A 25,370-nucleotide genomic window follows, 5' to 3' on the forward strand; every position below is an offset into this window, starting at 1 on the left:
TTTACTTGAACACTCCCCCTTGTGTCGCCCAAATGTGGTGCTCTTCTCGTTGCCTCATTAAAAATCTTGCCGAGTAACAAAAACCCTGTGGGACAAAAATAACCTCTGTCGAAGGGGGAAAATAGCACAACACACCCTTCACGTTTCGAGACCATACATGTAGACATCTCCCCTTGATGACTACGGTCATGGGAGTTCAAATAACTTCCGCAAAGGATGCTACCAACATGTTTCTCGAAAGTGGAATTTAGGCAATGACTTGGTGAGCAAGTCTGCAACACTATCCTCAGATCAAACCTTCACTTTGATCTTGAGGAGAGTCTGTTGTTGCTGATTATGCTTGGTGTTGTCTCTTTTGATATAGCTTTTGCTTCATTTGTTTAAAGCAAGCAGCATTATCCTAAATGCTCGTAGGCTCATCTGTGATAGACTTCAAACCACAATTGTTTCGAACATGCATAATTATGGATCTAATCCATATACATTCACGAACCACTTCGTGAAGAGCAATAATCTTTGCATTGTTCGAAGATATAGCGACTAGGGTCTGTTCTGTAGACCTCTAAGATATCACGGTCTTTACCCATGGTGAACACTTAACTATTTTGGGAGTGACCTTTGTGTGGGTCAGAGAGATACCCAACATCAGCAAAACCTTCCAAAACACATGTCGTTTTGGGATAGAGATAGTGGACGCAGGCCAATGTTGGTGGCGTTTCTAGTGTGTGATGGGTCCTAATCCATTGTCTCTCTGTAAGGATAGAACAAGCCCATATCAATCGTACATCTCAAGTACTGAAAGATATCTTTTACACCAATCCAATGGCGTCGCATTGGCAAGCTATATCTATCTAACAAGTTCACAACATATGAGATGTCCGGTCTTGTGCATTGAGATAAGTACAATAATGCGTCTATTGTACTTAAGTAAGGCACTTCTGCCTCTAGCACATCTTCTTCATCATCCTTTGGACGAAGAGGATCCTTTTTAGGATCAAAACTACGGACGATCATGGGGTGGTTGAAGGCTTTGACCCTGTCAAAATGCCTAAGCATCTATCGACACGATGCTCAAGTTCCAAACCGAGACATAATCGTTTTCTCCCAAAATCCTTCATCTAAAACTCATATTTCAAGTGTTCAGCAGTTTCCCTTAACTTTTTAAGGGCTTCTAATGAAGATCATGTCCAACATGAACCGTGATAGAATCCGAAACTTGTTATGGAAACGCGCAGGCATATCCCTTCTCAATCAAGTAGTCACTTTAGTGAGCGTTTCAATCTCTTTGTAAAACGCGCTCCGTGATCTAGAGCCACTTGACTTGGGTAAATGAAGTTCACCATGAACCTTCATGTATATTCCGTATCTAGATCCCCATAGAGATACATAGTGACCACATTCGTAAGCTGCATAATAAGTTATTCAGAAACTACCAAACTGACAGGGTAGTGGAGTGCACTGACATCCATTATGAGAGAATATGTCTCATCGTCGTTGATTCCAGGGCGTTTTGTGAGAAGCCTTACGCCATAAGGCGAGATTGCCATCTCTTTTTCTCATCATGCTTTCTAACGAATACCCATTAGTCAACAGGTTTGATGTTAGGAGGTGTTGGCATCATTGGCTCAAAAACCTTCCTCTTCATTAGAGAATCCAACTTAACCTGGATCACATCTTTCCATTTAGGCTAAATTTCTCTACGTTGGCATTCATTCATCAACGGAGGGTGGTTCGATATCATCGGACTCAACAAACTCATGCACAGCGAAATGCGGAACTACATCATCAATTATGATGGAGTTTCTATCCCACGTCTCATGTACACTAGTGTAATTTTCAAAAAGCTCTATATTCTCAAGAATAGGTTCTGACGTTGAGGCGTCCCCCAACGATAACCATAACCCGAAAGATACTCATGAGACGGATTTTGAGTCTTGATGATCAAAGGATTGGAATGTGGCAAAGTATCATTCGAACTCACGGGCCTCCCACGCATCCTAGCTGGGGCCATGGCCTATAACGTCAAAGTGCCACTCTCTTTGGCATTGGCGCTATGCCTACCTCTGTGTAGGGTGGCACTACGTCCTCTCGTAGGGACGTCCTTCCTTGCAGGCATATTTGCAGCAAATGTGTGTGATCTCGTCACTTTAATAAGGATCGAGATGAGACATAGTGGGGACAGGCCACGACAATTCTTGTCGTTCCTGCTGAACATTCGTGTTCTTATCTCCCCCTAACGACGGGAAGATTGTCTCATCAAAGTAACATCCGCAAATCTAGCGGTAAGGAGATTGCCTAGCAAGGGCATTATGTGGTGGACGATTATTGGAGTCTCAAATCCAATGTAGGTTCCCATTCGTCTATAAGGACCCATCATAGAGCGCTGTGGCGGCGCAATTGGCACATAAATGGCACACTCAAAGATGCGTAAGTACGATATTTGTACCCAGTCACTAGCTATAACGCAGAGGTAGATTGAGTGGCGGTGAGTCGTAGACGAATTAGCATAGCTGCATGCGATATTGCATCACCGCAAGTGGATATAAGGAGATTGGTGCGCATTACCAATGTTTGGACTACCATTGTAGATATTTCCGCGAGACCATTTGGGTCTGTTCATGGGAATGTGATGTCCAACATTAGTCCCAATGCAATAACCATCGAAAGTCTTCGATGTAAACTCTCTAGCACCGTCAAGTCTGATTGACATAATAGGATGATCCGGGGAGTGAGCTCGTTGTCATATGATATTTGCTAGGAGTGTAGCATAAGCAGCATTACAAGTGGACAATGGCACAACACATGACCAGTGTGTTTGCGTGTCAACCAACATAATGAGATATTTAAACGTCCGCAAGTTGGTCGAACTAGTCTACAGAATCCCCACGGATTCTATGTAAGAACAGAATGAGTATTTTCATATCGTTTGCATAGGACAATCTCAGTCCTAACTTCCCTAAGGAACAGGCTTTGTAAAATGAGTAAGAGGCCTTAGAATCAACCAATGAGGATTTTGGCTGGGGCTAAGCAAATGAAAAGCTATTTGAAGTTAAGTTAGTGATTGCAACATTACCTGGGGTATCATCACCATGATGTACGCTATCCATGGTGTCATGGATAAGGACTATGCTAGCACTAGGCTGGTAGTGGACTGTGGCGACTCCAGAGACAGCGGCAGCGGTCACACTTAATCCGGGAATCAACTTTTGATTCATGCTTCGGTTCACTCAAACGAAAGGATGTCCATGTAAAGTCTTTAGTAAACGGATCATCATATCAGGACTAGGATGACCTATCCTATTGTGACAAAGCCAATATATGTCCAAATCCAATAGATCTTCTATCAGAACTTTTATTGGATTAATAGCTCGAATAGTGACATAGAGTCCACTAGAGAGACACATAAACTTCTCTAAGATGCGCCTTTTTTCGCAATCATTAGAGGCATTGCAAAGCAACCTATTTTCGTTCTCTAAATGCGCTTTCATATGGAATCCGTTGGCTATTCATAGGTGCGATTTGTCCTAGGAGCGTAGAGAGTTTTTGTGACAGTAATCAAGGTGCCATTTGGCAAGGGAGAACTTGGGCTATTCCATATCCTTGAATCAATACTGATGGCCCAGCCATCATAGTCACAAAGTCATATGCTCATAATCAAAATGGAGTCATAATGAAAAGAACTCGAAATTTTATTCATAAGCCAACGGAGTTACATCATTGTCTCTTTGACCAAAGAAAATCTAATCCAAAATGCTAGTTAATGCAAAACAATGGTAGTCGTCTAACTTCTTTCAGTAATTCCAAAATAAATGTGACCAAGTGAGTAGAGAGATGTCGGTGGAGCAAGGCTCGCTTAAGTACCACTAATCTCATAACCTTCCTAGACATCACACTTACTTTGGGTGAGACTACTTTGAAGAAAGACTAAACCATTGGCATTTACTATAAAGTATATGGCAATTGCCTATTACATCTCTTGGAAAAATAAAGACTTAAACAAAATTGGCTATATATTGATCCCAGCCAGATTTGTAGTCTTCAACCCTTCACTCTAGATCATCTTCATGATCTTCTTGTTCCACATAGTGAGCTTCTCTTGCTTCATAATATGCTTTGCGGGCGGTGACAATTTCTTCACAAGCTCTACAAATATGTACCTAATGACCGGATTCTCCACATCGAGAACATACATCTCTTTGCTCAGACTCCATTGATTGAGGCGCCTTGAAAGCATCATTTAGATGGCTCTTAGTGTTGGTGGCTCCACCAACATGGCCAGAGGCATTGCCTCCCTCTCTCTTTCCATGTTGACCTCTTCGGTTTCGTGTTCGCTTATTTTGGCAGTTACCTTCCCAAGTAGAGCGATTACAAGGACTAGAACTTCCAGAAGTATCCCTAAGATTAGGGTTTCGCTCTTAGTTCCCTCTCTTAGGGGCGCGACTATAATTGGATTCTGGAATATGCTCTGTTTCCACGGATCTCGAATTATAATTCTTCATAAGGACATTGTCATGCTTTTCAGCGACATTCATAGCTCCAATGAGCTCATGAAACCTTGTGATCCGTCCTGCAGTAACATTGATTCGATAGTTCTTAGCAACCATCAATGCAGAGACGGGGAAGGTAGAGAGTCTACTCAATCAACATCGCATTTGTGATCTCTTTACCACAGAATTCCATTAAGGATTTAATGAGAAGTGCTTCCGAGTTGTAGTCAAGAAATGACTTGAAATCACATAAGCGGAGCCTATGCCATTTCATTTCTAGGTCAGGAAGCAGGGAGTCACAGACGTTGCCAAATCTTTCTTTGAGTGAGACCCACAGCCTTCTGGGGTCTTCTTCATTCATACACTAGTACTAGAGCAAATCATCCATATGACGAGTCATTAGGATGATGACTTTCGCCTTATTTGCCTCTAAGGCTGCTCTATTTGCTTCCAAAGCTCGAGCTTGCTCAACAGTTAGCATGTCCTGGCTAGGCTGGAGAATCGTATCCAGGATTCCATCGGCCTTGAGATGCTGGCGGACATCACGAACTCACCTGTGATATCCAGAGCCAGTTGTTCCCAATGGAGCAAAGTCCAATTTGTTCAGGTTACTCATCCTGAAAGAGAACAAGAAATTAGAGTTAGTTTCGGAGCGAAAAAGGCTACCACGAAAACAATAAAAATTTCTGAGTGTAATCGCTTCTAAGAATTCAATTCCAAGAGGTATTGGATTAGATCGAAACAATGACGTAAGTGGTCGATCCATAAATTCTCTACAAAGTCTAAGTTTGGAGATCTCAACAAGCTCCAAGCTTGGAGTGAGCACGAACCCCCACAGTTAGGCTTAATTAGGTCTCCCCTATGATGAAGAAAGGGGAGTAAAAGAAGGGAGTTTGCAAGTCCCCGAGAAAAAGAAGAGAAATTGAATTAAAAAACTCTAAAAAAAAAGGGGAACTTTTAGAAAAAAAAAAAGAAGGGGAAATGATCATTTACCCGATTTTAGGCTAAAAATTGCCCACTTGCTCCACCAACTGTTTTTTAACCCCATTTACCCAAAACACTCTAAGGGATTTTTTCCCCTTTACCCAATTAATTCTTTTTATTTATTTTTGGGACTTTTTGGCCCTCTCCTTCTTTCTCACTTAGAGAGATAAGTCATCCTCCACCTTGCTGTGCTCCGGTGACCAATGGCCGGTCGCCGACTCCGACGACCTGTGACCGGACTCCGGCTACCGGTCACCGGAATCCGACAACCGATGACCGGAATCCGGTCACCAGTAACCATATTATTGCCCCTCAGTAATCATATTATTGCCCCCCAATACTCATATTACTGCCCCGATAATCATATTATTGCCCCCCAGTAATCATATTATTGCCCCCCAATACAAAGTCCAATGTCTCTACTGCCCCCCAATAGACCACCAAAAATGCACCATTTTGTAGGATTCACAGATAATTTGACTTTAATACACAAAAAACAACAGGTAACTTATCAAAACACCACACTATCGTGATGTTCACTGGGGGCCAATAATGTGTCTACTGGGGGCCAATAATGTGTCTACTGCCCCCAGTAGACCATCAAACAAACCCCACAGTTACATTACAACACATCAACACCAATCCCAGAGTAGCCAGTCAAAACAATCCATGCCATCACCTTGAGACGCGCAACACCAGAAGGCATGACCACCTCGAACGCCAGCCGCCAGAGAAGAAACCATAACAGTAGTGCCACGCAGCCATTCACCAATTTGAGAGAAGCAGAATGCGCAGCCTCCATACTTGACCGCTCCAAAGGAGGTATTGGTCTGAATGACCGGCTGGCTTCGACAGCGTCGAGGCACCGAGATGGTTGCTCTGATTGCTGTACTACTCCGCCAATCGGATCTGACAGAGACAGAGTTTCAGTCGGATTCCGAAGGCCTGGACATCACCACCATTAGAGAAGTGAAGGAGGTTTGGTTTTCGTGACCGGACACGACGGCGACGAGGATCATCACCGGGCATCGAGGCGACGAGGATCATCACCAGGTTGTACTGCTCCGCCAATCGGATCTGACAGAGACAGAGTTTTAGTCAGATTCTGAAGGCCTCGACATCGCCACCATCAGAGAAGTGAAGGAGGTTTGGTTTTCGTGACCGGAGACAATGGCGATGCGGATCATCACCGGGCATCGAGGCGACGAGGATCATCACCAGGCATCGAGGTTCTGGGCCGTGATCGTGAGGGAGGGAGGGAGGGAGGGAGTTAGAGAGAGAGAGATTAATGTAATTTATTAATTAAAATGAGGGTAATATTGTCAAACACTGTTAGATTGGGTAAATGAGGTTAAATAACTCTTGGTGGAGTAAGTGGGCAATTTTCTGTCTAAAATTGGGTAAGTGGTCACAGCCCAAAAAAAATACCTCGAAATAGGTCGCTGGAAAATTTAACCAGAAAAAGTCATCGGAAAGTAGCCCCAAAAGTGGCTTGAAAAGTGCCAGGAAAAGTCGCCAGAAGTTGACCGGAGTTGACTGTGCTGACGTGGCGCTGGGGTTCGCTGCTGATGTGGTAGTGGGGTCCGATTGTTGATGTGGCAGTGGGTCCCTATACTGACGTGTCAGCGGTGGTGGGTCAGTGGGCTGAGTTGACTTTGGGCTTATGGCCTTGTTCCTTTCTTCTCTCTTTCTTCTTCTTTTCTTCTTTTTTGTCGGTTCAAAGTGCAGCTTGGACTTTTGGCTTGTTCGGAGATTAAATGGCCGGTTTCGGGAAAAGTTTTTCCGGTTCCCAGATTATGGGATTGAGACGCTGCTTCTGGAAAAATTTGGTAGTAATTGGAGGTCTAGAAGGTGGTGAACCGGTGAAATATTTGCTGCGGGTGGTTGGGAACTTCCAGTGGCTGGTTCAATAGGTTTCCAGCCGGTTCTTAGGGTGGCGTTGCATGTTCTGGACTCCTGGTATTGAGGGCTTCAATATATGCGGCGATGGTTGCTAGGATTTGAAGGCTACGATTTTAGGGTTACAGGGTTAGTGCTTCGTGCTGATAACATGTTTATGGAAAACTGAATTGGAAGAGTATTGAATCTTACTTTCATTGATAATATGGGCCTCTTTATATAGAGGATTACAAGCATAGAGATAGATTTGTACATGGAAACATAATCGTATATTGATTGGCTATCTCCTCAGATTCTCCAAGAATATCTCTAATATAAACCCTATTTCAACTACAGCAAGTAACCTCGAGTTTGGGCGAGGCACATATTCTGGATTTACTTAAACAGGTGTGAGTTATTTTCTTCGAGTTGAAAGGTTTTCCTAGTTATTCGTGTGAGTTGTGTGGTTTTGTATTTGAGTTTACTCATACAAACTTTCAAAAGCTTACCGGGTTTGTTGTGTGGCAACCCGGTGCACTATTCAATAGTATAGGGGTTAATTATGCAGATAGGCGTCATTATTTAGCCCGTGGATCAAATGGTCCGATGGAGGCTTGCAAACCCCATGGGTAAAAGCCAGGCCCGGCCTGGATAAAAGCCCACAAAGGCCCGCCTCGGTGGGAAGAGGGCCGGCTTGATTTAGGGGTTTAAACCCGGCCCGGCCAGTAAAAGCCTGCAAGGCCTAGCCCAAAAAAGCCCATAAGTTAATATATATATATATATATATATATATATATATAGAGAGAGAGAGAGAGAGAGAGAGAGAGAGAGAGAGAGAGAGTTAGAGTTCGTTGATGTTTGGAATCCTTTTTGTTGTACCTATAGAAGAAAAGGGGAAATTGCTTAATGGCCTATTAAACGTATGCAATCGTTAATTGGTGATTATTTGTCTATTTCAGATAGCTGTAATCATGTAGTTTCGTTACTTCTTTAATACCAGAAGCATTACTGCTTGCAGTTTCCTTTGTGCCCTATACATGTACCCTCGGCTTTCATAATGGATTCTCATAGGGTCTTACTAGGCTTGTGAACTTTTTGTCACATGAACTCAGTTTAAGAAGCTGTCTCACTGTTTTTTTTTTTCTTTTCAATTGCAAATTTGCAATTGAGCATGCTAATCGTTGTAACTTCTGGAACTGGTTTTGTTCTTTGAAGTGGCAGTGCCATCGATTTTGCTAGTCTTTGTTGGACATGTGGCAAATCCCTTGAAAAAAAACAATATCTTTAAATATTTCTATGTAAAAAAAGCACGGCTCGGAAAAGACCGCAAGTCCCACTTTATATGGACACGCTTGGATCTTGCGATTTACAATAAAGCCTGGCCCGTTATTATTTTAAAATGTAATAAGGCCCGGCCTGGCCCGGCCTATTTACGAGGTCAAATTGCAGGTCAAGGTAATCACCGGTGAAACTGAGTTCTAGTATCAAATGTACGGATAGGAAGCTATTTTTGTGGCTTTATTGTTGTTAAGACTTCCGCTGTGTAGTGAGCTCTGAGGAGAATTTACTTATTTTTTTTGCTTATGCAACTTAATTCGTAAACTTGTGTAATATAATATATGACTCTAGTGATTGAGTCTGTACATGTAACTATGTATTGACATGTGTGAACTAAGTTTATTTTGTTGCTTAGTTTAAATGAAAAAGATTTCTAAGCATTTGGGCGATTTGTTGAGTTATCGCGTTTCGAATTTGAATTTCTTTTATTTGAAATTCGGAGCGTGACATCATAAAAACATTTCTAATAATTCTCTGGTACTGAAATCTCAAAACCATTTCAAATCATCACATTATAAAATAGGCAATGACTAGAGGGTACTACCGACTAGTCACCTCATACCACCTGGAGGCTACTACCGACCATGTGACGCATCGGAGGGTACTGTTGACCAAGTGACGCATCGAAAAGTACTGCCGACTGAAATACTATGAGGTGATGGCTAAAGGGTACTATCGACTAACCATGTCATGCCATTTGAAGTGTACTACTAACCAGATGATGCATCGAAGGGTAATGCCGACCATAATACTATGAGGTGATTGCTAAAAGGTATTGCCGACTAACTATGTCATGTCATCAGGAGGGTACTGTCAACCAGATATATATTCTAGAGGGTAGTACCGACTAGGTAATGCATGCATGCTCTCATAATATGATTAACCTCCTCAAATACATGAATCTGAACCCATTAATTCTCATAAGTTTTAAGTCATCATATTTCCGAAAAGAAAACATTCTCGATAATTCAAGTATCGGGTAGAACTGCATGTATACTCTTAACTCAAATAAACTGTCATGCCCCAATTTTCAAACACAAATAACAAATAAATAAACTATGACAAAGTAAAACAGCATGATGATTCAAACATCAACCCTAATTCCCAGGAAAATTTCTTCTTTTAAAACAAGTAAACAAAGATGCTATGAACCCACAAAATCATTAAGTATAGATCACAACAACATCAACTTCACATCTTTCAATATCAGGCTTAGGTAAGTCAATTCGTGACTAAAACCCACGTGCTAAAAACTCTCAACTCAGAAATTGATTACCCCAAATCATAACCAAAACAATTTCACCTCACGTAACCTTAAAGATTAAATCAATGATCAGCGCCACTTAAATTACAACTCACTTCTCGGAAAACAAAACATTTATCACCTTTGTACGTTTGTAACCTTTTTAAAACATTTTACCATTTTCTGAAGCAATTTAAAACTCAATCCATCACAGCACTCACAATTTGAACAAAGTATAACTAGTAATCCCTACATAGAATTTCGTTCAGGAGATCACCTAAAATAACACAATTCAGAATCATAGTAACCCCTACGTCTAGTTTAGTTTAAGAGATTACATTAAAATCACGCAAATTAAAGTCATAGTAACCCCTGCATATAGTTTAGTTTAGAAGATTACATTAAAATCAATCAATTTAGAAAATAGTAATACTTGCATATAATTTAGTTCATGTAATTACGATGAAAACTAATCATTCAAGACTCAAATAATGCAACTCCACACAATCAATAATCACAATCGTTATTAACTCAAAAACAACCAATATCCTTTACACACAATCACTACATAGATGGCTACACAGGCCAATCACCACACAGGTCGCTAGACACGGTGAAAGCGAACACCATGGGGAGGATGGCAACATCGAGAAGAGTCAATATGGGTCGATGGCACCTTCGTTTGCCTACGGAAGGAGGACATCCTGCCCGGTTGGTTAGCAGGTTCGGGTCAGGTCGGGTCCGAGGGTTTATGGGGAGAAAATTCTTCAGGAAAAATCCTGAGACGTTTCCCAAAATGGAAACTAAATATACTTTCTCAAACAAATACTATTTATACAAAATTCCCAAAAATGGAATGAACTTCCAATGATCATAACTCTTTCATATGATTTCGAAATAGCTTGCCACATGTCCACGAACTCATTTCGACGCGCTCTACAACATTTGTGAAGGAAGTTTTTGGAGAAGCTCAATGAATAAAAAGCCAACTCTTGATCCCTCGAAAATAAAATGTTTCGAGTAATTATTCGTCCTAAACAATTTCACTTCACCCACTAAACAAATAAAAGGCACCCAAAAACAAATAATCGTACCAACCAATAACTTATTAATTTCAGGAAAATCACAATAAATTAATAACAAAAATTCAAGGTATTACATAAACTCAAAGGTGATACCAACAACATTCGAAAAAGAAAACCAATATTAACCTTCAACAGAACTCGAAAATTATCATCATGTCATCAAAACATAATATTAAGACATTCCTATAAATTATTTATAAATCGTAAAATCAATATCAAGCCTCGACCATTATCAATTTAAATCCATACAAAAATTTAATACTCGAAAATAGTACTACATGCATAATAATTTAAAGAGAAAATGTCCACTCACTGAATTACGGCTATGATGGTCCTCCAACGAATTCCTCTTCAAGCTCAATCTACACGTCGTCCGAAATAAATTTCAGTACTATGAATAATTGATTCTGAGAATTGAAAATAAATTGACGGTAGGAAAATCAAAACCTTAAGACAATAATTTGTTGAAAGCTCGAAATCATATCGGAACAAGCTCAAATTTCATAGGTTACTTTGACTCAATACTCCAAACAATCTATCGAAAAATGGGGTCGATCCAATGGTCGGATTATCACAAATAATACCCCGAAATCTCGAAGCTTCGTAAATTTTGATCATTTTTAAAACGTACACCAATAGTAACAGAATTTATGTCTACAATTTCATAACGCTAAGCTATACCCAATTCACCAAAGCAAGGGACCTGAAGTTGTTGGACGCGCCCCTACGCACCGCCGACTCTGACCCAGAATGGGGTCACAATACCAATGCCATATGAATCACAACAACAAGCCCAATAAATTTTATAACTATAACAATGTCCAATTTTAAGTGTTGAAGTAGGAATTCACCTTGAAAGTTTCGGAAATCTGAAATTTTCTACTCTTGGATTCCTCCTTCTTTGAACAATTCGAGCTAAGTGGTGGGTATAAGGATGATCAATAAGGCGAGGGCTACGAAACCCATGGCCCCGCTTTACTTTTTATTTTCATTTCTCTTTCTTCTTCTTCTTCCTTTCTCTCTTCTACAACTAATGGCCGCCATAATTATATGGCTAATTGATACTGCTTCTTCTTCTTTATAATTTTATAGCTAATTGAAACAACTTCTCTTTGTCATCTTCTTCTTTTTCTTTTTCTTCTTCTTCTCTTTCTTCTGCTTCTTCCTTTCCCTCCTCTGCAACTCATGGCTGCCATAATTATATGACTAATTAAAACCTCTTCTCATAGATTCAATGGCTTATGGGATGGATTAGTGAAAGATTGAAGTTTTTATATGGGTTTTGGTGGATGATTTCATCAACCTATGTTCCTAAATTTCCAATCCAAAATCCAAACAGAAAACTCGAAAACAATCCGAGATTCCCAATCCAGAATCTTCATAAGTTTGTCTAAATGGAAACTTCTGGGACTGAGATGGTGTGCCGTCAGGTCAGGCGACTGAGGGCGGTGAGGCGAGTTAGGTGACTTGAAGCAAACAAAACCAAGCAAAGAGAAAGGAGATTTTCTGAAAGTTTTCCAGATAACAGAATTGGGCCTGAAAAAGCCCGAAGGACCAACCCGTTTGTTAATGGTTCACTAATGGGCTGGGCCCATGCCCAGACCTAGAATCTGGTGATCAAAGTTCGGCGTCTTGTTTTATTGCCCCCTAATAATACACAATAAACTTTTTATTGCCCTCCAATAAGAATTTATTGGGTTTTATAGGGGGTAATAAAAGTCTTTGGCGGCCTCTTTTAGAACCTCCTGAGTCCGGAGTCCGGAGTCCGGTTTTATTGCCCCACAATTATACCCAATAAACTTTTTATTTCCCCCAATAAAAATTTATTGGGTTTTATTAGGGAGTAATAAAAGTTGCTAACGACCTCTATGGGAACCTCTTGCAACCTCGAGACTGGTGACTGGAGTCTGCCGTTCGGTTTTATTGCCCCCCAATAAAAATTTATTGGGTTTTATTGGGAGGGTAATAAAAATCTCAGATAACCTCTTTGGAAACTTCCGGCAACATCAGTACCAGTGGCCGGAGTTCAGCGTCCGGTTTTATTGTTCCCTAATTGTTTCAGTTGTCTCGGGAGGGGTCCGATCTAGCTGAACACGGGATGTATCAGTCCGTTACTATTTCTATCGGTCTCGCTTATCTGCAAAACAGACGAAGGTCAGAGGGAAGACCGGGTGTGCCGATCTTCAACGCTCCGATGCCTAAGTCAGTATCGTCTAAGATAATGATAACGCGTGACATGCCATTGTGTCTGTGTATCGGGTACTATGTAGGATGGAATGGAACACTTCTAAGTGGTGGTAAGGGTCTCGGGTGCCGTTATATTTCTCAATCTTGAAGGGCTTGGCCTATAGTGGGTGCTTCTCAGCCTGTATTCGGGTAGTGAATGGCCCCATCTTTCCCTAAAAGCCCGCCATGATCGGTTGCCAACCAGTCCTGCTTTCAGCGCGTTCAACTCGTGCCTGCAAGGAGGCGATGGCTTCGTTCATTTGGAGCAATAGCCGAGTGTTGGGGTCGGGTAGAGGTACTTTGGCTGCTATGGCGGTGTTTGCTCCCGAGGTTCCCTCTATATCAGGGACAGGCTGAGGTGGTGGCGCCACGCGAGTTGATTGGAGAGTAGGGGTGAATTCAAGTAGATGACCTGGGGTCCTGTACTCATGCTGCCAGGTGTGGGGCCTGTGGGGCTTCCCAATGTAGCGCTTGGGGGCACGAAGGTGCCGGCAAGACCGTTGCCAGGGTCAGTGGTGAGGACTGCTCTTGGGGTCGGGACACCACAGATAGTTGGAATCGGGGTCTCTTGCTGATGGGCTCTATGCAATGCTTTGTTATGCGCGACTCGCCGATGGAGTACCTCTTAGAGGATGTGATTCTGGTTTGTCATATTTTCGACCTCACGGCGAGCCGCTGCTGCGCGCTCGGTCTCGGCCTATGCACGTGTTTCCATAAGGTCGTGCATCGCTATCTCTAGCGCGGGGGTTGGATCGGTGGTCATGACTGAGTGAGTCTCGGTGTTCACGCTTTGGAACTCGAGAGTGCGCTGGACCTCACGCGTTGCCTCGTGGAGCGGATCGTCGTTATCGGGGATGCTAGTAGCCATGGATGTGTTGTCCTGCCAGCAAGGAGCGAGGGGAATCCTTCTAGCACCAAATATTTCAGTTGTCTCGGGAGGGGTCCGATCCAGCTAAACACGGGATGTATCGATCCGTTACTTTCACTATCAGTCTCGCTTATCTGCAAAACAGACGAAGGTCAGAGGGAAGACCAGGTGTGTCAGCCTTCAACGCTCCGATGCCTAAGTCAGTATCGTATAAGATAATGATAATGGAAAGTGATAGTAAACAGTTACCTCTTTGGGTTGTTGGAGATGACCCTAATGGAGCAGATTTGTGGGAGCTTGGTTCCTTTTCTTTCAATGTGGGACACATGGGATTCCCAATATCTTCCCTAGCGAGGGATATCGGGACCCTCGACTGGGGGTTTACCTTGCCTGTGTATTGGCGATACGAGTCTTGTGCTTCCGATACTTGCACCTGGGAGGTATGTGCATACCAACACCAATAATACCCAATAAACTTTTTAACGTCCCCCAGTAAACTATATTGCCCTCCAATAAAATTTATTGGGTAACCTCTAGCCGCCTCTTGGGAAACCTCCGGCAACCTCTAGTCGATGACCGTATCCCGGCGAAGTCTTCAATTTAGAGGGCAAACTTGTTTTTTAACTTAAATGGGGTAAGTGGACACACAAATCTTTTAGTGAAGTAAGTGAGCATTTATTTGGCCCAAATTGGGTAAATGGTTAAGACTCCTATAATTATATTGAACTTTATTTGCGGTGCTTCTTGAAATTTTTGCAGTCACCGAACTGGCACAATCGTCCAAGCAAAGAAAACGCCACCACACAAGCTTATTAGTCCACCCTAGTGTACAACGATATTAGCCTTGTAGGCGCATGAAAAACACCAAAGCTTAATTGCAAATGTACAAGCCATTACCATGGTCATGCTCACAAACCAAGCTCGAGGAACCCAACCACAGAGAAACAAAATCCTCTTCAATACCAACACTTACAAGTGCACAATCTAGAAGTACTTGGTAAGCTAATTTCTCCATGTGATGGAGAATAGAGTGTTATGTTGTCCAGGACTAGGTCAAAAGTGATTAGAGTGCGCTCATCACCTATAAGTAAAATAAATAAATAAATAAATAAAGCCTCGTCTCTAAATGTGTCTGTTAACTCTTTATATTTTAGGATTTGGTCCATTTACCCCATTTCTAGGGATTTTTTCCCACTTACCCTATTAAGTTTTTTTAATTCTCCCTGATCCAAAACACTCTAACGAAGTCTTCCCTAATACCCCAATACGTTTTTTTAGACCATTTTACCCTCACCCCTTGGTTACTTAGAGAGAGAGAGAGAGAGAAATCATAGGAGACTTTGCCGGAGCCCCGTCACAGGCCGCCGGTTGTCAGATTCTAGCCAACTTTCGCCAGATTCCTGTCACTGGCTGCCGCCTACCGGACTTTTCTAAAAACCTCGTAGGTTGTCCCCAAAGAGGTCTTCGGAGATCTCATACGTCGCTGGAAAGATTTATTGCCCCCCAATAGAATTTTCGGTCACCGGAATAGAAACTAATTTGCCTAAAATTAGACAAATAAAACTATGATTAAAGAAAAAAAGAGAGGAGATTATATCAATTCAAAACATCTATTGGCCCCCAATAGACATCTATTGCCCCCCAATAGAACAATTATTTTTTATTTTTTCTTTCTTTCTAGCCTCTGCCCTCATTTTCTTTTCTTTTTTCGTTACAAAAAGATAAATTTGTAACAGTATTCAACCAAAACATTGACTAAAGCCCCCATTTTCTCTCTGTTAGAAGTCCAAAACGTCCAAAACAATATCCAACGAAAAGCTGAGGTTTGCCATAGAAAAAAAAAAAAAACAAAACCAAAAGTTGAGGTTTGCATTTCATCTTTGTTTGCATGTAAATTCCAATAATCCTACCGCCCTCAAAATTGCAGCAAGCACAAACAACCCAAAATAGTCAGCAGACCCCAAAATTTCAGTTTCTTGAATTTTACTAAAACTCGAATTCATGTATATGATCATGTGCTACTCGACAAATAGAGCAACTATTATACTTGAATTGAAACTAAACGTAGCCGGAAATTACCCAGAAACTGCCGAAAAATCATTGCAGCCTTCGAGCTTCATTCCTACGTCGTCGGTCGTTGTTTGAACAAAAGAAGAGCACAGGGAGGTCCACGACGTCAAGAGGAAGCTTCGGCTACCGGTGAAATGCCTGGAAACGGCAAGAATCGGAAAACCCAATCGAAAAAGTCGTCACCTTCTTTCCTTCGATTCTCCATCACTGTTGCTTTTCATGGAAAACTAATACCACAGAGACGTCGACGATGTCAAGCCGGTTCCAACACCGGTCTGCCATCGCTCTGCGACCGAATTTGGGAGAACCGGCCGGGTCTTTCATCGCTCCAAAACTGGTCTCGGCCTTCCCCTCGCCGTGAGAAAGCAACAAACCTCGACCTTCTCTATTTTGGCTTCTAGAGGATTACAACGACAGAGGGATTGATCTGCCGGAGGGATGCGAGAGTGATGTAGAACGAATGGTGATCCAAATTGAAGAATAGCTCGATCGTGAAAAAGGAGGAAAACCCGATTTGCTGCAACTTTGGCATTCGGTGTCCGAATCGTGATTGCTATAGCTTTCTGGAAAGGGAACGACTGATGTAGAATGAATGGAGATCCAAATTGAAGAACAGCTTGATCGTGGAAAAGGAGGAAAACCCGGTTTGCTGCAACTTTGACATTCGGTATCCGAATCGTGATTGCTATAGCATTCCAGAAAGGTAACGACGCTAAGAACAAAACTTGTTGCACTGCTAAGAAGTGTGGGCTTTTTTGGGCTTTCGGGGTCGTTTAGGACCTCAAAACTGCAATTTACTATTTTTCAGAATTTTTGGTTTTCTAGTTCGTTTTGGATTTGTTTTGTTTTTACCCGTGGGCTTTAGGGTTTCATTGTTAGTCGCCCTAGAGTTTCTTTTCTCATATATAAGCAACCTTAAATGGTTGCAAAACCTATCTTTTATCATATTATCAATCAAATTGAGAGTTTTCTCATTTATCTCTTGTGGACTCCAAAATCCTTGTTTTAGGTTTATTGCTTGTAAACCTAGGGTTACTTTCCGATAGCGTCAGAGAGAGAGAGAGAGAGAGAGAGAGAGAGAGAGATCTGCCGGAGGTATGAGAGAGATAAAGTGGTATGATGTAATTTGTTGATTAAGTTAAGGGCAAAATGGTCATTTGGTATTAAATTAGATAAGTAGGAACAAAAATCTGTTACTGGAGTGAGTGAGATAATTTTCGCTTATTTTGATATTTTGGGTCAGAAACCCTATATTTTATCAGTAAACAAAAGATAAACTAAAAATCAGAGGATCAGATATCAGCAACATAAGCGATGCAACATCGTAATCAGAGAAAAGGTCGTATTTTATAAAATGGGAGGGCAAGACATGGCTGCGGAGACTCCACTAGAAAGCGAATCACGTTAGAGGTGTAGGGCAGGTGTCAAAAGCTAGCTTAACAATCACAAACCAAATCGTGCCACATGGCAATGATTAACAAGGTTTTAGCTATATGTTGTTGGGCTTAGTTGACTTCCCAGCATGTACAAATGACACCAGCCACTTAAACATGACGTCTTTGTACATATTTGTACATGGGGTTGCTCATACTTAATTGGGCTAGTAAATATAGAAAGATCGAGTCGCTGCCCCAATGCCTTGTTTAATTGTACTTGCTTATTATTCTTGTTATGTGCTATATGTTCACACAAGGGTTTCCTTTTATATTAAAACAGATGAATGAGGCAGAACCCTAAATATTATAATGTGCCTGTCTCTTACAGAATTAGTTTATACTCTAGGAATTTTCAAGGAGATGGAGCATCTTGTTTCTTTCTCCTCTCCATTGATCCCACTTTGTGAGCCAATGACATCGAATCTCGCTAGAGTCTGATTGGAGCAACAACAATAAAAAAGATTTCTTGTGCATAAAATAAAACAAGACTGAAAGTGACTTGGCAGAAACAGCTCTGATATTAACTTTCTGTTTTCCTCAATTCAACAAAACAGTGAAAATTGGTACACAACTGTTTCTTTGTAGTTTGTATGAGACGCCGAATAGAACAAGTCAGCATTGTTTTTAACGCCCACACTTGGCATCCTCTTGGCAAAGCCGGCTTTCACATTCCCTTCCTCTTAACAACGTACACCCACACCAAACCTTCACGGCCTTCACTTTCTCCGTTTCCTGAAACAAATAGAGAGTTGAGATTTCAATTTTCAAGCAATACATAAAAAGTGATCGACACCAAGGGTGATCGACATCAATATGGACCGGCTCATAAGCTTGGAGCCATCAAATTTCGTTGCAATACGGATCGAACGAGGTCAGAAATGTTACGGCCTACTCACGTTGCGCAATGTCATGTACACCATGCCTGTGGCCTTCAGGCTTCAAGCCCTGGTCAAGAATCGCTACACGGTCAGACCTCAATCCGGGATCATATCTCCGCTCGAGAAGCTAACCATTGAGATCGTCTATCACCTTCCACCGGGATCTGGCCTCCCGGACTCGTTCCCTTATTGCCATGACTCCTTCCTTTTGCATAGCGTGGTCGTGCCCGGAGCAGCCATCAAAAACTCTTCATCGACTTTCGATGCGGTCCCCAGTGACTGGTTCACAACAAAGAAGAAGCAAGTGTTCATAGACAGCGGTGTGAAGATTATGTTCACTGGTTCACCTGTTTTGGCACAACTTGTGTCCGATGGTTTGATGGACGATATCAGAGAAGTGCTCGAGAAGAGCGACCCTTCATGGAAAGCAGCCGACTCTGTGGATTCGGATGGTCAATCTTTACTTCACTTGGCTATTACTCAAGGCCGACCCGACCTCGTCCAGCTGCTTCTCGAATTCAAGCCAGACGTGGAGGCTCAGAGCCGTTCGGGGTCGAGCCCGCTTGAGGCCGCGGCTGCTTCGGGTGAGGCTTTGATAGTCGAGCTTCTGTTGGCTCGTCGTGCAAGCACTGAAAGATCAGAGTCATCCACTTGGGGACCTATCCACCTGGCAGCCGGAGCTGGCCACGTCGAAGTTCTCAGGCTTCTTATAATTAAGGGGGCTAATGTTGATGCTCAAACAAAAGACGGAAACACCGCCTTACACCTAGCAGTGGAAGAGCGCAGAAGGGACTGTGCGAGGCTTTTGCTAGCAAGTGGCGCTAAGGCCGAAGTTCGTAATAGCAAGGAGGGTGACACCCCGCTGCACATAGCCGCAGGGTTGGGAGATGAGTACATGGTCAAGCTGTTGCTGCAAAAGGGTACTGCCAATAAAGATATCAGAAACTACGCCGGTAGAACGGCTTATGATGTTGCGGCAGAGAATGGTCACACCAAGCTCTTTGACTCCCTTCGGCTCGGAGATAGCTTGTGTATAGCGGCCAGGAAAGGAGAGGTGAGAACAATTCTGAGGCTGCTGGAGACCGGGGCCGCGATCAACGGAAGAGACCAACATGGGTGGACTGCTCTGCATAGGGCGTGCTTTAAAGGCAAAGTTGACGCCGTGCGATCGCTGCTGGAGAAGGGTGTGGATGTGGATGCTAAAGATGAGGATGGATACACGGCATTGCACTGCGCAGCGGAATCGGGGCATGCGGATGTGATAGATATGTTGGTGAAGAAAGGAGCTGATGCTGAAGCCAGGACTAATAAGGGTGTGACTGCGCTGCAGATTGCCGAGTCTTTGCACTATGCTGGGATTACAAGGATTCTTATGACACATGGAGGTGGTGCAATAAAAGATCAGAACATGGCACAGATTCTGTCTCACGCTTCAGTTCATTCGTTTGGGAAGAAATCCATGGGCGTTGAGGAAGAGATGATCAAGGGAGGGATGATGGTGAGGAAAAAATCGACTCGAGCTAGAGCTCTTCGTGGTAGCTTTGATCGTTCTGTGCCCTTGGCTGTGCTTTAATATTTCAAATTAGGCTTCCTGATGTCATATTTTTAGCTCAAAACCACTGTGCTAGCTTTTGGATAGATTAAAGATCGAGTTGTGGACTCATTATAACTATCCTAATGTTAAACATACTATATACTAGAACTTTGATATAATGTTGAGTAATTTGTGCACATTGAAACTTTGAATTCTTAAAGAGTGAGTGTCTCCATACGTTCAGTATTATTGTATTAATATGTTAAATTATCTAGTGTCAAATTTACTTGAGATTGATCTGAAACAGTTGTTATGATCCACATATCGTATATCATTTTAATATCAGATTGTGCGAAAATCCAAATCTACGTGGAACCGTCTCTTGCAACAAGAAGAAGAAGCAGAACGTCCTCCTTTTTGTAGGTATTTCAATTGTTGGAGTTTCAATCCTCGTGGTAATTTATGCAGCTATCCGGTGGAGCTTTATAAGGAAAAGACAACATGGTAAGATTGCAAATATTTGTTGATGTTTTTTCTTTTGGCGTGCATTGTGTATATTGTATATGATTATGATAGCTAAAGTCGAGAAGTTTTTAAGGAAAAGTACCAAAACTTGCAAATAATTGATGGTAAGTTTTCTTTGGGGGGTGAAATTTGCACCCCCAAATTTACAAACCACACCCCCTTTTGTTTTTTTAATAATATTTCATGTCACCTATTTTTACACTTCCTAAAACACCCTCCCCCTCTCTCTTCCAAACCACCACCAAGGTCCCCCTCGCTCTGCCCTGCAAATCTGCAATCATCATTGAAATCACAATCTCAGTCAGTCAAATTGAAATGACGAATTTGCCATTGCCGGAGTTTGGAGAAGAAATTAAATTGAAGCTTTTACTTGTGGAGATAAGGAGGTCGAGCTTCTTCTCGTCGGGATTCTCGCCGGAGACGGTATAGTACCTGCGCTGGACGGACCAACCCAAATAACATTACAGCACTACTAAATTCATCAAAACTTCATCATCATTCAAGATTCAATTTTGATTGTCAGGCCTTCAAACACAAAAGCCCACAATCAAAGATCACAAATGTATCACTTCACAGTAAAATTCATGCACAGAATCCAATGAAACTCAACACAGTCAATATCATCAAAAACACCTAGCACACAATCTTGAGACATTCCTATTCTTACCAATTCATCAATTTCACTTCCAAATTTCAATATCTTGGCCTCCCAACTCAAAACCATTCAAATAAACACACAAGACCCACAATCAAAGATCACAAATTTCATCATTTCTACAGCTCGGAGGTCGGCGTCCATGCGAGATCGGAGGTCCTTGACGGTGTTGGCGTTGTGGAGAGTCTTGCTCTGCTCGTGAGCGGACTGGAGGTTCTGGTGGATGCGCTCCAGCTCCTTGAGCTAGTCCTTGACGGACTCGACGTCGCCGAAGAACTTGTCGAGGTTGACTCCGGTGCCGGATGCCGTCGCCAACGACATCTCGATGACGTGCTCGTCGTTGTTGGCGGGTTCGCTGCGGAACCTGGAGAAGGAGCCAGAAAACAGGTCGTTCATCCTTTCCTATTCACCGGAGTTTCGATCGGATTGATGAGAAGAAATAGAGAGAGAGTTAATGCGGAAATGAAGATTTGGAGGGGGACCTTGGTGGTGGTCTGGAAGAGAGAGGGGGGAGGGTGTTTTAGGAAGTGTAAAAATAGGTGACATGAAATATTATTAAAAAAACAAAAGGGGGTGTGGTTTGTAAATTTGGGGGTGCAAATTTCACCCCCCTTTTCTTTTGGCTAAAAGAACAGACATTCTTTCCATTAAGGGTCAGACTCAGCAAGTGACAATATTCTGACTTTTAGCTTTGATAGGAGCACAATGTGCGAAGTTATTAATGAGTATATGCCCTATTTTAGCCTTGTTTCTCCCTTAAGTTTCGTGTTTTGAGTCATCGAGTCATTTTAAGAGTCTTGTAGAGTGTTTGGAGTGAAATAGGCAGAAAACGCAAAATTCATGAAGAATCCTAGCTGGATCAGGATTCCTCACCGTCATGCTAATCTGTGGGCCTTAAGAGAGAATTTATGGGAGTATTTTTCTGAAATTAAATTGTTTTAGTTTCTTTTATTTTCTCTAAAAGAATTTAATTTTGTGCCCTTTATTAAATCAGGTTGACCAAGCAATGAAGAAAGGAAATAAAGAGAAAGACGTTTTCAGTTGAAGAATAAAGGAGAAAGATGTTTCAACTTGGAAATTAAAGGAATTGCTCCATTATGAGAGGAGTTAAGGCCTTAAAGGAGATGTTTCAGTGGAAAATTAAAGGAATTATGATGCAATCCCTTCCGTCCAATGATGAAGGGTATGATCGACAAAAGCCAACCAATGCTCCCCTATAAATAGGCAACGTCCAGAACAGAATTTGCATCACTTCCTGGCCAAAAACAATTCCAAGACTGCCCAATTCACTCCTAAAACCTTCATCTCCTACAAGACCGTGACCACCATCCATCCATCAACCTACGAAGCTCTTAGGCGCTGAGTCAAGGACGCTCCACCACCATAGCAGAGACGAGTTCATCACCGTGTTGCTAAGCCGCTGAGAAAAGCTTCAAAGTGTAACTATGACTCTACTTATAATTTTTGTTTCGATTTTGTGTGTTTCGATTTGCGAGTTGTGTAATTGGAGACATGAAATTTTCAGAATATTTTTATTAATATTTTTGAGATTTTCAGTTTATTATTGAGTTAATTTCGAGAATTCTTTTATGATGCATGTTACAATCTTGTGCCCTTTTACGTGTTTAGGTAATTTTCAGAGTTAGGTTAATAAGTTTGCATGCTAGAATCACGCTGAGTGTTCTTGTGTGTTTGCTTAAATTGCCAAGAGTAATTGTTATTTGTTAAGACGCTAAGTTAAACAAGTAGTAATTAGTTCTAACAGGTGGTAAAAATCATGCTTTAATGATTAAACGATTCTGGAAATTATGTGTTAAATTCTATGTGTAATGGTTAATTTGCACGTGTGAGTTGATTCGAGGGTTAGATAATACTACTAGTTAAGAGAATTACGCTGAGTGTTTTCGAAAATTAGTAGTATTAGGCTTGGTAAGGACTTTTCCGATCCAAGCCTACATTAGAACGAATCAGATAAATGGATTGATCCGCTAAGACTTTTCATTTAGGCTCTTATCTAGGCATTTAAGATGGGCACATTTTTGTAGCATGTTGAAATGGATTTTCTGTTTTTACACTTAGTAATTTCCGAGTGGTAGTGGTCTAGGTTAGGGAAGTCGATCATTGTATATAGATTTATTTGTTTTTTTTAGGGAAAATTACTGGTCCCTCCCTGTACTTTATGGGATTCGACAGTTCAGTCCCTGATATTCCAATTTTAACAGATAACTCCCCAAACATTCAAATTTCACACAATTTGATCCAAAATGATCATTTTACCCCTCACTTATTATTATTATTTTTATATTCTTCTCTCTCTCTTTTTTACATGTATATATGTGTGTGTGTGTGTGTGTGTGTGTATTTTTTATTCTTCTCTCTCTTTATATATAGATATATATATATATATGTGTGTGTGTGTGTGTGTGTGTGTGTGTATTTTTTATTCTTCTCTCTCTTTATATATAGATATATATATATATATATGTGTGTGTGTGTGTGTGTGTGTGTATTTTTATTCTTCTCTCTCTTTTTATATATATTTATATGTATATATGTGTGTGTGTACATATACATATATATATATATAGATATATACATACACATTAGATATATGTATATGTAGATATATATATATATATGTATGTATATGTATATGTAGATATATAAATATATGTATAATTTTATACATATGTGTGTGTGTGTGTGTGTTAGATATATAAAAAATAAAAAATAAAAAAAGTGAGGGGTAAAATGGTCATTTTGGACCAAATTGTGTGAAATTTGAATGTGTGAAGAGTTATCTGTTAAAATTGGAATAGCAGGGACTGAACTGTCGAATCTCAAAAAGTACAGGGGGTGACTAGTAATTTCTTTTATATATTTTAAGTAGATTAGGAACCAAATTTCAAAAACTCCATTTTATTCTTTTATTTGTTAATTGACCTTTTTGTGTAGGTGTACCCTACAATCCCCGGACTGAACGATCCCTGTTTATCCTATACTGACAACTACATTTTGCAGGGTTAAATTGTGAGGCTATTTTAGCCGCATCAAGCTTTATACTAGACAACATTCCCGCGAGATGCTGCGGGTTTGTTTTTTCTTTTCTCTAATTTGTTCATAATAGAGTCACAATTGTAAGGTAAAAATTGTTAATTGAAACTGTTTTGATTTTACATATTACAAAAAGTGGTGTTTTAATAGTAGAAAAATAAAACTACTATTGTTCTCTCTGCAATTGAGGATGACTTGTAATTAAAAAGAATACATTAATATCTACAAACAGAAGAAGCCAAGCTATGGAGCACAGAGGAGGTATATTTATCCTTGCAGATTTCTTGCCTCTGATAGTGATCAGAGGAATCCTATTTCAGCCTAAAAGAGTGATATATCCGCTGGGGGTCCATACATAGTTGTCCAAGAAATTAGAATAAGCCAATTATCATCACTGTTGCTTGCATAAAGCAATTAGCATCATTTGCTCTGCCATTCTGATCAATAAAATGAATGAGATATTATATCAAAGTAGTACAAATGAATATTAGATTCAGTAATGTAGGATAGTATATCAAAGGTCAGAAGCTGATTTATGCTAGTTGTCTGAGATGAAATATACGGTTCCTTTCTCTTTTCTATTTTGATCAGTACATCATGGACGCAACCAAAAGACATGCAAAGTTGTTGAAATCTATGAGGTTAGATATATAATAGTAAATAGAAGTAATGATTGGTAACAAATGGTACGGAAATTATGCAGGTTATTGAGAGTTATATGAAGGATATGCTTCAAAATATCAGAGGCAAGCATTGAGAGATACGCTCCTTTTGTTCAAATCAAATTCAAACAGGGGAGGCGAATAGGGAATGAAAGAATTCAAGCCAATAAACAAACAAAAAATGTAAGAAACAACTTTAACAAACGATTATTGATTTGGGTTCTTAACTTGATCTTCGATGTGCAGGTTATAGCAAAACTTGATGAATTTCCACTTCTTAAGATTACGAGACAGAAATTACCTTAGAAAAGAAAATACAAAAAAAAGAAAAGGAGAAAAGAATTAAATCAAAGAAAATCAACCATATAAAAAACAGTAGAACTAAAAAACAGTGAAATTGAACGAATACAATGCAAAATAGAATCATCAATGACACTTTATTGAGCT

The 25,370-nt window shown here is 41.0% G+C and overlaps 1 protein-coding gene across 1 annotated transcript; it reads left to right on the plus strand.

Annotated features, from left to right (window-relative positions):
• The first annotated feature begins 18,321 nt into the window (after positions 1-18,321).
• On the plus strand, positions 18,322-20,112 carry LOC112193271 (protein VAPYRIN). The gene has a single exon (XM_024333348.2). It carries the CDS (start codon positions 18,429-18,431, stop codon positions 20,064-20,066), a length of 1,638 nt encoding a protein of 545 aa, XP_024189116.1. The 5' UTR covers positions 18,322-18,428; the 3' UTR covers positions 20,067-20,112.
• Positions 20,113-25,370: the final 5,258 nt, after the last annotated feature.

The sequence above is a fragment of the Rosa chinensis genome, chromosome 3, assembly GCF_002994745.2.
Source record: "Rosa chinensis cultivar Old Blush chromosome 3, RchiOBHm-V2, whole genome shotgun sequence".
NCBI classification, from domain to species: Eukaryota; Viridiplantae; Streptophyta; class Magnoliopsida; order Rosales; family Rosaceae; genus Rosa; species Rosa chinensis.

What these genes read in the sequence shown, in the direction of transcription:
- LOC112193271 (XM_024333348.2), top strand. Translation starts at nt 18,429, where the DNA reads ATGGACCGGCTCATAAGCTTGGAGCCATCAAATTTCGTTGCAATACGG.